The 12,840-nt window shown below is 48.2% G+C and overlaps 1 protein-coding gene across 1 annotated transcript in view; it reads right to left on the reverse strand.

Annotated features, from left to right (window-relative positions):
- Positions 1–12,223, reverse strand: part of DRP2 (dystrophin related protein 2) — a 28,063-nt gene extending 15,840 nt beyond the window's left edge. The window contains exons 1-8 of the mRNA XM_040630042.1: positions 12,107–12,223; positions 7,891–8,054; positions 6,141–6,297; positions 4,413–4,533; positions 2,912–3,180; positions 2,386–2,532; positions 1,857–1,935; positions 81–141 (exon numbers count right to left, since the gene is read on the reverse strand). Coding sequence (XP_040485976.1) covers positions 81–141; positions 1,857–1,935; positions 2,386–2,532; positions 2,912–3,180; positions 4,413–4,533; positions 6,141–6,297; positions 7,891–8,054; positions 12,107–12,223 — 1,115 coding nt within the window. The remainder of the gene's footprint in view (positions 1–80; positions 142–1,856; positions 1,936–2,385; positions 2,533–2,911; positions 3,181–4,412; positions 4,534–6,140; positions 6,298–7,890; positions 8,055–12,106) is intronic.
- Between the last annotated feature and the right edge of the window lie 617 nt (positions 12,224–12,840).

Below are 12,840 nucleotides of genomic sequence, written 5' to 3' on the forward strand. Positions count from 1 at the left end.
AGGGAGAGGGAGAGGGAGAAAAAAAGGCAAGGGGGGGCGGGCAGGTGAATGACACGCTTCTAATTCAGATGGTCACTCACTTGATGTAGTAGGGAACTTTATTGGGTGATATTGCTCTTTCCCAGGGAACCTGCACAGAGGCTGGTAAAGGAGAAGAGAAAAAGAAAGCAGTTGGCCATTTATGCTCTTCAGGCCCCCGGGGACTCCCCTGCTCTATCCTCCCAAATAAGTGGTCAAGCCCAAAAGGGGATGCCTGACTCGCACTGCCAGCTCTTAACAGCCCCTGAAGGTGGGGCAAAAACCGATGAACGCACTTCTCTCCTTGATGTTAGGCCAAGGGAAGAAGAAATTGTCATGGATACCCTCATGTTTCAGAGATGCGGCAAGGGGCCTGAGCAGGAACACCTGGCCTCAGCCACCCTGATGATCTCTTCCCTGAGCAGCCGGCCATTTCTACCCATTCAGTGCTGCTGTGGAGACGAAGTGGACCCTCGAAGCCCTTCCCCCACGAGGTCAAGCTTCTCAGTTCTGCAGGACAGTGGGGAATGGTGTTGCCCATTTCTCTCTGGAGAGGAATTCTGGAAAAGGATGCCCTTCTCTGCTCCGTGTCTTTATCTTCCAGATGTTTGAGGAGAGGCTTTGTGAACTGGCCAACCTCCTCACTGCAGTTTTCCTGGGTATAAGAGCCCACTGGAGGTATAGCTGCACGCCAGTGATTATAAGACAAGAGTTCTAACTGCCATTAACGTTTATTGAGTTCCTACTACAAGCCAGAGACTCTGCTGAGTGCTTTGTGCACACAGCTGATTTTCATAGCCATATATTATCACCATCTCCCCTGCTGCCACCCCGACCTGGATCACCATAATCCCTCACCTGGATGATGACCATATGCTTCCTAACAGGTCTTCCTGCTCCTGCTCTTGCCCCCAACACTCTGCCTCTGCCAGATGATGTCATCTTTCTGCTCAAACCCCTTCAAAGGCTCTCCATTCCATTTAGAGTAAAATCCCAAGGTCGAACCATGCCCTACAAGGGTCCTCAGTGCTCTGGTCTCCAGCTACCCTTCTGATCTCCCACTTTCTCCTCTCCTTATTACTTCTACACCAGCCTCCTTCCTGTTCCACAGGCATGCCCCTGTCTTAAGGTCCTAGAAGTTGCTGTTTCCTCTACCTGGTGTGCTCTTCCCTCAGATATCCACGTGGCTCATGCCCTCGTCTCCTTGAGGTTTCTACTCAACTGCCCTGCTGTCAGTGAGGTCTTTCCTGACTACCCTATTGAAAATTGCAATGCCTCCCTTATCGAGTCCAGCACTACCTTTTCATGCTTTCCTTGCTTTACTTTCTTTCACAGCACTTGTCACCAGTTTACCTTATATATAGTGTACTGGTTTGTTCACATTCTGGCTTCCCTTACTAGTGGATAAGCTCTGCAAGTCTAAAGACCTTTGTATATTTCATTCACTGAGGTAGCTCTAGTGCCCGAAACACTACCTGGGCCCATGTTAGGTCCTCAATAAATGTTGTTGAAAGAATGAAGTTATTTAACTCCCATAACCCTATGAGTTAAGTAATATTTTCTCCTCTTTTTACATATGGGGAAAATTGGTGGTCAGAAAAGTTAAGCTATTTTTTTCAAGCTTGCCCAGCTATTAAGTCAAAGAGCAGTGACTCAGACCCTGTCCTCTCTGACTTGAGAGCCTGTCCTTTCAACTGCTATACTGCTCTGCTTTATCCTTACTGCTTCTTGGATGCCAAGATATACTGGGCTCCTACCAGGCCCCCAAGGGACAAGAGTAGACTCTCTTGGAAGATATTTGAGGCTCTGCTAAATGAAGTCTAATTTGTCTCACGTACAGGAGAGGAAGTGCTGTGACCCAGGCCCGAAGTCCCGGTGGGCATCCTGGAGCTGCTTAAGCCTCTCGCCAACTGACACCTACGGAAAGAGGCAGAAAGTCAGTGAATCCATTCCAGATATTTAGTGTGGGATTTCCAGGTGCCTCTGGAAATCTTTGTGAAGTCCTTTACAAGCTAGCTCCTCTCTGGTTCTAGCTCCTCCCATGGTCGCCCAACTCCTAGCCCTTCTGTATCACTCCCAAGGGTCAGGGAAGAGTATCCTTAATTCCAGGCCATAGTCACTCCTCATCTGCCCCTGTCCACCCTTAATGCCCACATTTAGACAGGCCCCTCTCAGATCTTCATTCAATTACTCCCTGCAGCTTAGAGGTTGAGAAGCCTGTTCCCTGGCCCGAAATGCTCTACTATTCTTTTCCCATGTAGGTCCCACTCTAAAGCCCCTTCACTTCCTTTTGGCCTGAAGAAGATTTCCCCCAAGCCTAGTTATAGCAAAGCTCTTCCCTATGGCTCACTCAAGCTTCTCTTCTACCTGTAGCTGTTTCCACCGGACATTGATCTGCTCCAGGGCTCGGGAATTCTCCATTGACAAGTGTACATCAGAAATGGCGAGTTGATGGGCCAGATCATTCACCAGTTTCACTCCATCTTTCATGGGGGAGAATTCTTCTTTGAATAGCTATAGAACCAGAGCCCAAGTCCCACAGCAAACAGAGAGTAGGAAAGAGGAACCATTAGTCATTCTCCTCAATTCCTCCCTCTTCACCCAAACAGTTTCAACAGCACAACCCAGGTTCTTGCTATTAGGGGCCATTTGGACTCAAGTATGGGTGGCCACTGTCCTTATTCTGCTCCTTTCCCACTCTCAGAAAACACCAGGGAAATAGAAGACAGTGGAAGGACCGAGGAGATTCCAGCTAAACCAGCCTCCAAATCCAACACATAAACTGGGAAAGGCTCAGTTGCAAGTCTGGGCCAACAATGAAGTTTCAGTAGCAGGGACTGGGAGGAATGTCAGGTCTCAGGGTGGACCATAGCCAGGTTAGGGGTCTGCATACCTTAAGAGCCTGGATGTGCTCAGGGAGTGAATCAATGAAGAGATCCCCAATGGGCTCCCATGTGGCACGGACTCCCTCAGCCTGGGTCAGAGTATTGCTTAATTCCTCCATTGCCCCTTGGATCTCCAACAGCTGCTCCAGAGTGCGCTCGATGTGGCGGTGCTGGTCCACACAGCGGGCTGTCAGCTTCTCCCATAGTTCACTGGCCACTGTTGCCTGCTTCCACACAAAGCGGCTAAGGTTCTGGATCCGCTGTCTGGGCGAGGTATCTGTAAGAGCAAGCAGGAAACCAGGTCAGGCCAACCTGGCAGAGGCAGCGCAGGGAACAACAGGGACAAAGATAGACCTTTGTAAAATGTGCATGTGTGCGTGTGTGTGTGCGTGTGTGTGTGTGTGTATTTAGCACTATGCGGTTTATCACACGTGTAGGTTCATGGATCCCCCACCACAGTCAGGAGACCATGTTGTTACTTTCCCCCTGCTATGAGGACTTCCTCATATTCTTAAAAAATGGGCAAGGTAAACAGTGAGTGAAATATTTTAAGAGGCGTGGTGAGGTAAGTCATCCAGAGTCCTATTCACATGACTCTAGAATGCTATTTTGCATTAGTGTCTGCTGCCCACTTCCAATCAAAGAAGGGAGGCATTTTATGCCCAGGAGAGGTTAGCTTAACTTGCTTAGCTTTTCCACCTAGGCATCTAAATTGTAGGTTTCTTCTTCCTTCCTCAGATTTCCCCTCAGGAGTAGATTCAGACCCCCAAAACTCCAGGCTTGTCCTGAGGCCCACTGGGCAGTAAATTGACTACTAGGGGCTGGAAGTAAACTGAGCGAGTCAACAGCTTTAACAAAGGGCTCAATTAACAAAGGGTCCTTCCAGGTTATTCATAGCCAGTCTTGAAAGGCTGAGGACTCTTCCTGGAGAAGAGGGCCTGCTGGGCTACCACTCACACCTCATCACCATGAATTCCATGCTGCTACCTTATTTGAACCTAGACCTAGAGTGGCCTACTCTACTGAGGAAAGGGACCAGAAGTCACCAGGGTCAGTAGCAAAGACCCACAGTAAATTTTCTCCTGAAATGTCATCACCAAGATTTTTAGATTTTAGAAAGTTTCTTTTATTGATTAGCGCATCACTGCATGTCTATGTTGGAATGAAGCAGTACGTTTTTAAAGGACACACTACCATTTTTATTCACTGAGTCAGCTCAATGCGTTTGAGTCTTTTGTTGTTGTTTTCCTTTTTATGTCTTGTTAGAAGGCCACACATGATGCTCTACAGAGCCACATACACCTTTGGCCCACACATTGGTCTCCCCTATTCCAGGTTTTGTTCTCTTTGCTTTTTCCTGCAATGTGAATCTTGCTCCTTCCCAACTTTGGACCCCTAAGAGAAAATTATCCTCCTAGATAACAGCTGAGAAAATGAGTTTGGGGAAGGCAGGAAGGTGTTTAGCAGTTCATAGCTAAGAAGAAGGCAAGAGAGAGGAAGACCACCCACCTTTGCTCTCAGAGCGAGGATCCTCTAATTCCTCAAATGGGTGCTGGGACAGGAAGGCCTGAGCTGACTCCAGCACAGAGTAGATATAGGGGCCCCGACTCTTGACATCTTCCATAAAGGCCTATGAAGTTTAGCAACATGGTCAACAGGGAGGTAAAATTGTTCGATTGCTTTAAATTCCATTCTGCAATTGACAACCTTTCTTTTCTTTGGTGCAACTTGATCCTTTAGCATTATCATGTATCTTCTGGCTACCCAGAGAAGGGTGCAGTCCTCCCTATAGGCAGAAGAATGACTCTGACACTGGGAGGTCTATTTAGCATGAAATGGGTCTGGATATGCCACAAGGTAGAGAAAAATGTGGACATCTGGGGTTGGGAAACTTGGTTCTCTGGAAGACCCAGAAAGTCCCCCTTTGAGGGGCTTAGAGAAATCAAAACCAGATAGGCAGGATTTATATTATAATTTTTTTATTTTTTTAAAGATTTTATTTATTTGACAGAGAGAGAGAGAGAGAGCACAAGCAGAGGGAAAGGGAGAAGCAGACTCCCCGCTGGGCAGGGAGCCCGACATGGGGCTCGATCCCAGGACCTTGGGATCATGACCTGAGCCAAAAGCAGATACTTAACCGACTGAGCCACCCAGGTGCCCCTATATTATAATTTTAATTAAATTTTTTCTTGAAATATAAAGAAGAGTACACAAATCAAAAGCGTGTAGCTTGGGGGAATTTCCATAAAGTGATTCCATATCTGTAATCAGTACTGAGATCAAGGAACAGAACTCCATCAGCATCCCAGAAGGCACACTCAGTGGCCCCTTCTGGTCACTATCTCATCCTTCCGCCTTAGGTAACCACTGTCCTGACTTGTAATGGCACTGATTAGTTTTGCCCATTTTGAACTTTGTATAAATGGTATTATACAGTATGTACTCTTTTTGTTTCTGGCTTTTTTTCACTAAACATACTGTTTTAAGAGTCATCCGTGCTATGGCATGGAGTTATAGTTTATTTTCTTGCTGTACTATATTCCATTCTGTATCCACCTTTTAAACTGAGATAATTGACATACACGATAGTATAAATTTCAGGTATACACCATATTGATCTGATACATTTATATTGCAATACGATTGTTATTGTCGCCTTAGCTATACCTCTGTTGTATCACATAAGTATTTCTACTAGTGCATTCTGTACTCATCTTTAAGAAATATCTGTTGCTAGTTTATGATTATAAGAGGCAATATATGTCACAGGAATCTTAGAAATGTCAGAAAAGTATGAAGAAGAAAATTAAAAAGGACTCGAATTTCATCACCTAGCATTAACCATTATGAACTTTTTGATATAGTTCCTTCTTGGGTTTTGTATGTGTGTATACATGTGCACACATCCATATAGATTTTTGTACAATTGAGATCCACCTGTATATAGCTTCATATCCTTTTTTTTCACTTAACATTATATTATGTTCGTTTTCCCATGACCCCACTGGAAATTGGGGCAGGATTTGAAGGGAGGCCAATTTTTGATGAAAGGACTAGGGAGAAAAGGTTTACTTACTCTGGCGGAGTGTTATTCAAAAATCAGTAAAACTGGATCCAGCCTCCTGTTACTTCAGGTGTCTAAGCAGAGGCTAAGTACTCATCTGTCAGAATCTTGCAAAAAAAAATCCCTTCCCAGCTGAGAGGCTACACACCACAGCCTCCATAACTCAAACCTACCGCATGTGTCTCCTTCTCCTGTTGCACCAGGGCCACATCCCCTCGCAAGGGCAGCTGAGCTGACAATTCCTCATCTTTTTGGCTGAGCCAGTCAATAATCTCTTGAAGAGGGAGCTGAAGCTTTCCACTGTGGTCTGAGAAGGCCTCTAGGCGAGCGCTGCACACAAGGCGTAAGACCAGTGATTTTCAATCTTCTTTTTTTTTAAGCGACAAAACACTTTTCCCCCCAAATATTTATGTGAACTTTAATACATAAAACAGATTAAAGGGGAGCTGCTCTGGTTGAAGTGGGAAGAGGCCCGGAGCCCTTCCTCCTACTCAACCACAAAGGTTCCCAAGGCACCTTCACATGGAGTGCAGCACTAAAAACCAAGGGGTAGGTCCGTGGGGGGGGGAGCATCAGTGTGGACATCCATTATTTCAGTGTGTGCCCAGCGGCCCAGCATCAGGCTGGGAAGGGGAGGAAACTGAGCAAGGGCGTTGGGGGGACAGCAATCTGGTTGCCCTCTTGCCCTGGAGGAACTCAAATCATGTTAAATTACTCATCAACAGGGGCTTCTCAGAGCCTGCCTTCTGAGCAGAAAAGGATACAGTAAGTAGAAAGGGCAAGTCAGGTGACCCGTGGGCACTCACATGTGTGAGGGCACACACAAATATATGCAGCCCAAGCGTCCCAAAGGATGATAGCATCATAGGCTAGAGATTTGACATATGGAGGGAGAAGAATGCGCGCACTATAATCATCTCACTTTACCTTCCTCCACAAATGAAACGTGAGCTGAGGACCAAGTGGTAGGAAGCTGGAGGCCAGCCTAGGTACAGCCATCAAGCCCATTTCCCTTAGCTGACAATAATAACTATTCATTGCCTCCCTACCACCTGGGCTAAGCCCTTACCGAAATGATTGCTTCCACTAATTCTCAGAGCAACAACCTTATGAAGTAGAGATTACTATTGCCTAGGGAGGTTAAGTAATTTGCCCAAGGTCACACAGTTAAATCACTGGTAGAGCTATGATTTGAGCACAGGTTTATTTACTCCAGAGCCTGCATTCTTTCAACTTCTTTATGCCGCCTCATTCCAGCCAAAGCCTACCAACAGGCAGGAGTTTGGGCTTTGATAATAAGGAGTGGAGAGGAAAAGTGTGGGCGTAGGTTACATAGAGGGGTAGGGAGAAGAGGGACAACCGATATAGGAATTGACTTCATGCTCTTACTGATTTGCCCTCAGTTTGGGGAGGAATGGGGGAGCTGATAACCAATGGATGGGAGCCAAAGGCGTAAAAGGATGAGAAAGAGAGCAGATAAGATCTACCGAGATGGAGGGCAATTATGAGAGGAAGAGGAGGAGGGAGTAATCATATCCTTCATTTATACATCAGTGCTTTTAAGTTCAGAAAGTGTTTTCATATCTTATAAGAATCCTCATAACAACACTGTGAGGTAGTTAGGACAGTTCCTTCACTCGTTTTTTTTTTTCCTTAAAAAAATGAAAGTGAAATTCAGATAACTCAAACCACATATCCAAGGTGACACAGCTACTTAAAACTGAGGCTCAAATCCAAGTCTCCTGACTTCTGACCCAGGGTCCTTTCCAAAGTCCAGAGAAGGAAAGGGAGCAGTGGATGATGAGGCTGACAAGAGGGTGACACACAGGCTGAGAGGAGAATGACAAATTGCAGCAGCGAAAGGAGCCCAACACTGTCCCAGCCAATTGTCTAAGGCTCCTGTTTCTAGGGGCCAGGCCTTACCGGAGGTTGTGAGACTTCTTTTTGATTTCATTCCAACACAGATTCATGGCTGGTGGTTCTAGGGGTCCAGCGGCACCAACAGACCCGTTGAAGAGCTTTGGGCTTAGGCAGGAAACCCCAGCACCATCCTGAGGAGGCGCAGGGGCGGTAGCAGCAGCTCTAACCTGGACAGAAACACAGACATCCTGCGATCCCCGGAGTGTGCCACACACTGGTCTGCACCAAGCCAAGGATGGGACAAATGTGAAAAAGGGGAGAGAAAGTCTCGTCCCAGGGTATGTTTGGGGGGGGTGTTAGATAAAGGAAGACTCCGTGGCTCTGTTCATTGCAAGGTCCTCTCTTGGCACAGGTCAGTCACTTTGAACTGCTGACTACTATCATTTTTCTCTTATTACTGTAAATTCTACCAAGACTACTTACTGTCCAGATAGGATTGTAGAAGTACTTGCTTTAGTAAGAGCTGCTCAGAATTGCCCAAACACTGGCAACCACAGCATTCAAGGTAAGCTGTAGGCTCATGCTTCAGTGTCCCACAGTTTACCCAACCTTCTAGAAAAGAAAGCTGAGAGGCTGCCTCAAAGATTCAGGGAGAGAGTAAACCAGCCAGAGAGAGCTATTGGTAATAGATGTCCCACTTCCCAAATGAATCTGGGCCTTGGTGTCCCCTCTCCCTCTTCCCACACCTGCATTTTCCACCAGTCAGGAAGCCTAGAAATCGTCCTAAAGAGCACTGTTCATCTTCCATGGGTTGAGAAAGAGCTAAAGCCACATATTTGATCCTGATCTCCAAAGAACTCTGACCAGAGTCAGCAGCTAAGAGGATCTGCCATAGAGCCTGCAAAAGGCTCGCCTTGAGCCCTCAAGCTCAGTGCCTATCACTTGCTCGCCCTGCAGGGTATTATAAGGTTTGGGGGAATGAGGGTTGTGCCAAATAGCCCTTAAGAAGTTAGCTACCTCTAGCACAGTGCCAAGACTGCCCAGCCAGGGGCAGAGGGGGATAGAGGGAAGGAGAGTATGGAGGAGGAAATCTCAGCCTGTGCCACTCAATCCCAGCCTGGGGAAAACCACCTGCCTGCCCACCTATCTACCTGCTTGCCTTTTGTAGAAAGAACATGGTTCTGGTGGTGGCTGAGACTCTTCTAGTGTCCCTTTCCCCCCAAACCATACTTCCTTCCCACACAAGGCTCTCCAGGCAATCTAGAAAACCAATCACCCCATTAAAACCACAGCTCACGGCCACATACTGAAAGAGAAGTGAGGGAGCAACCCAGCTCAAGGGCAGAGTTCTGAATTCCGTCACCCTGTGTCCCCGTGAGCTGACCCTACCTGTGCTGCCTGGGAACTCCATTGCAGGATTCGGCAGCTCCATGATTACCCCTCAGCTCGCATCCAGAATCAGTGCCTCGCGAGCCGCAGGCAGAGTCCCAACAGGCTCTAAGCAGGCTCCCTCAGGGAAGGGCAGCAGAGCTGAGCCAGGTCAGGAGGCGGGAGCTGTCACCCTGTTTGTTTACTGACCCCCCAGGAATCTGGAGGGGGCGGCTATGTCAGGGCTCAGCCGGTGAATCAGAGCTTTGTCCCTGGGGAATTCCAGCTCGCTCCCAACTCGGCCCGCCACACCGGGGCCAGGAGGGCCCTCCCAGGCTGGCAAGGATGGCGGGAGTGGGACTGGGCATTCCATAGTGCTGAGGAAGGGCACGCAGAGGGTAGTTTTTCTTGATCTATTTTCCCTTTCCACAGAAGACACGAAGGACTCACTGCCTCCAGCCCCTCCCCCCCACTCCCCTGAGATACAAGAAAGGATCAGACCACTTTGGTGACAAACCTCTGCTAAGCTATTTCCCCAAAGCTTGGCAGGAGGATGGGCTTGGAAATAAGCCGTCTTTAACTAAGTAAGTGTGCTCAGAGGAAGTAGGGAATGGGTGTAGCACACCTGGGGACAGAGCCATGGGAAGGCAGGATCAGGAAGTTGGGACAGCAGAAGATTCATCTAAGCCCACTGTGGAAACAAGGGGGTGCTCTGCCCTGCCTTTGGGAGGCAGGGGGGAGAGGAGGGAGAGTCATTTTCCACCCCCCAGACCTCTCACTGCACTCTAAGGCTAGGGGGAAAGAGATGGGTCTATGGGCAACCCTTGGACCTCTGCAGGGGTGGGAGAGGGCAAAATGGAACCCAGCAGCTCTGTGCAGGGATCCAGTGCGAGGCAGTCTCCTGCGTCCTGCTTGTGCTTCCCTGGACCGCTGGCCTGAGGGCAGGGCCCCTTCTGGAAGTGGCCCCTCTTCTTATTCTCCAGCAGACTTGCCTGGGGGAAAGGTTAACATTCCCAAGCTAGGTCCCCACCCCTCGGCACTGAGGGAAAACACTTCGTTTTTACCAAAAAGGGTTCTGTTCCCATCTTCATTTACCTCCCACAGAGTCTTCTGGGTTTTCCACAGTTCCACATTGTTTCCATGCTCAGGCCCACCTACAGGAATAGTTGGAGCAGCTGCCTGACCCTGTCTGGGGGTCTGGGGTGGAGCCATTCTGGATGGATGGGGGATGGCAGGCGATGGCAGGCCAAGAGCAGGGAGTGGCTCTAGCTCTGGGTCACAGCTTTGCTTATGCTGGGATAATTGGGCTCAAGTCAGTCTCACAGAGTCCCCTAGACTGGGAATGCCCCAGAGCTCGAAATGGCTCCTTGTGACCCAGCTACAACCAAGTTTTCCTGTTTCTGAGAGAAGCGCCCACGATGAACTGGGCTCCATCCATATTAAGCTTTCATTCCCTTCAGACTTCTTCGTTTCCCAAATCCCCATTTGGCTCCCTTACTATACCCCATCACCCTGTTCTCCCCTCGCAGTTCCCCCTTATATTCACAAGTCCCCCTAGCAGAGCCAGGCACATAATAGGCAAATAATGAATAACAAGCTTTTTTGTTCCCTACCATTGGCCTTCTATTTCTGGCTTTTGTGGCCAAGATGTTTGCTTCTCACCCCAATCCCTAGGGGGCTCTCTCCTGATCTCTTGAAACTTTAAGACAAAGTAAGGGCCATTGGGAAGGCAGAGCAGAAACTGAACAGTGGCAGAGGAGAGGGGTTGGTCTCACCATTCTTTATCACAAAATGAAGCTTCAGGTCCCTCTGCCGAAGTGGTGAAGCTTGGAGGAGGGGTGAACGACGTTCAGGGCAAGCGTTTTGGAAGGGCCCAGGCTTCTCAATCCCTTGACCCTATGTCAGTCCCACTCTGGGGAAGGGGTAGGTACAATGGTGGAGGCTAAGTTGTCACTGGCTTGAGAATATGTTACAGGCAGTAATTTCTCTCTGGTTAGATGTGGGAAGACACAGCTCAGGAAGACCAGGCTGTTAGGGCTCTCTGGACTTTTCCCTCATTGTTCTCTGCAAAGTGGACTCCCCAGCATCCACATTCTCCATCCCTGCTGCTATTCTCCCTCCCTTCCTCCTCCCTGTATATTCTACTGCTGTCTGCACCCCCAGCAGTGACTCAACACCATAGCCCATCTGGGAGATACTAGGAGACATAGTACTTTGTCACACCCTCATGGCCTCTGGACCCCAAAACATTGTAAGACAAGCCAAAATATGTTTATAGTTCCCCTTTGTCCCGTTAACTTTCCCATGGACCTCCCTCATTGTCAGGAAAGGGGACTACCTTCTTAGGATTACTGCCTCTCATACGTCCTCTGCCCACCCACCAACATGCATAGGCAGGAACACACAGCACCACCATTCCATTCCTAGGGCAGAGAGAGGAAAGGAGAGACAGGTATGAAGGTCAAGGGATCCTTAGTGGGGCTGAACCAGGAGCTGTAAGACTAAAGACTTGAGAGGAAGAGCCAATGGAAGGAGAGAGACTATTCTGTAGGTGAAGAATATGAAGTATGCCATAAAGAAGCTAAGGCAAAGGAAGGTCCTGCCTTGTCCTAGGTCACACCATTGAAGGGTCACTCTTCTGGGATCTCCCTTGGGAGGTTAACATGGAACTAGACCCCCTCAGCCATGGGGGCCCTGCCCAGCCCAATGCATTTCTTTGCCCTATGCCCCCTATAAAAGGCTTCATGAGTGATAAGGGATGAGCCAGAAGGAGGTTACAAGCCCTCCAAAGGGTTTCATGTATATAGAGAGTGCCCCAGAGCCTTAGGAAGCATGGACACCTACAAGAACACACACAGATCTTGTGTCCACCCTTTCTCCACAGGACTTTGTCTTGCTATCAGCCCCTTACCTGAGGCTGGGGGCAGGTGCTTCGGAGGCTGCTGCTGTGATGGAACTGGTCAGCTGCCCGCCATTCATGACATCGTGGGAGGGTATAAGGGCATCCCTGCATGACCATAGGTTGCATCAGAACCAAGGCTCATGGGGGGTGAGAATGGGCAGTGCACTGACCGTTGACCATAAGCACCTGGAAAAGTAATAAGGAGAGATTCAGAGTCAAGACCTAGAAAAAGACTATGAACCCAACACTTACCCAATGGTGCCTTGACCAGTTATGTAAATAAGTATTCAAAGCTTGCTGGTCTACCCAGTAGTTTTTCCCAGGCTGCCATGTACCACAAAGACTTTATTTAATTATTGACCGAAGAAGTATTTATTATTTATCTATTGTGCTTTGTGCTGGAGACACCAAGATGATTTGCTGTCTGAGATCTCACAGCCTAGAGAAGAAGGTGGGGGAGCTCGGGGTGAGGGGAGGCAGTCATATAAACTCATAACGATAATAGGAAACAACTAACTCTGAGAATGTGCAAAGATTTCAGAGAGATGGCATTTGAGATGAGTTTCAAAGGACAAGTAGATGTTTGCCTATGCAGAGAAGGGGAAAAAGGGAGAAGGATGTTCCCAGCAGAGGAACCCACCTTTGCAAAAGTGCATGTCACCAAAAAAAGCATAGCATGTTCAGAGCAAGCAAGTTCCACTTGGCTAGAATTTAGGAGGCACAGAGATGAAAAAGATATGGTG

Source organism: Ursus maritimus, assembly GCF_017311325.1.
Source record: "Ursus maritimus isolate PB19 chromosome X unlocalized genomic scaffold, ASM1731132v1 scaffold_X1, whole genome shotgun sequence".
NCBI classification, from domain to species: Eukaryota; Metazoa; Chordata; class Mammalia; order Carnivora; family Ursidae; genus Ursus; species Ursus maritimus.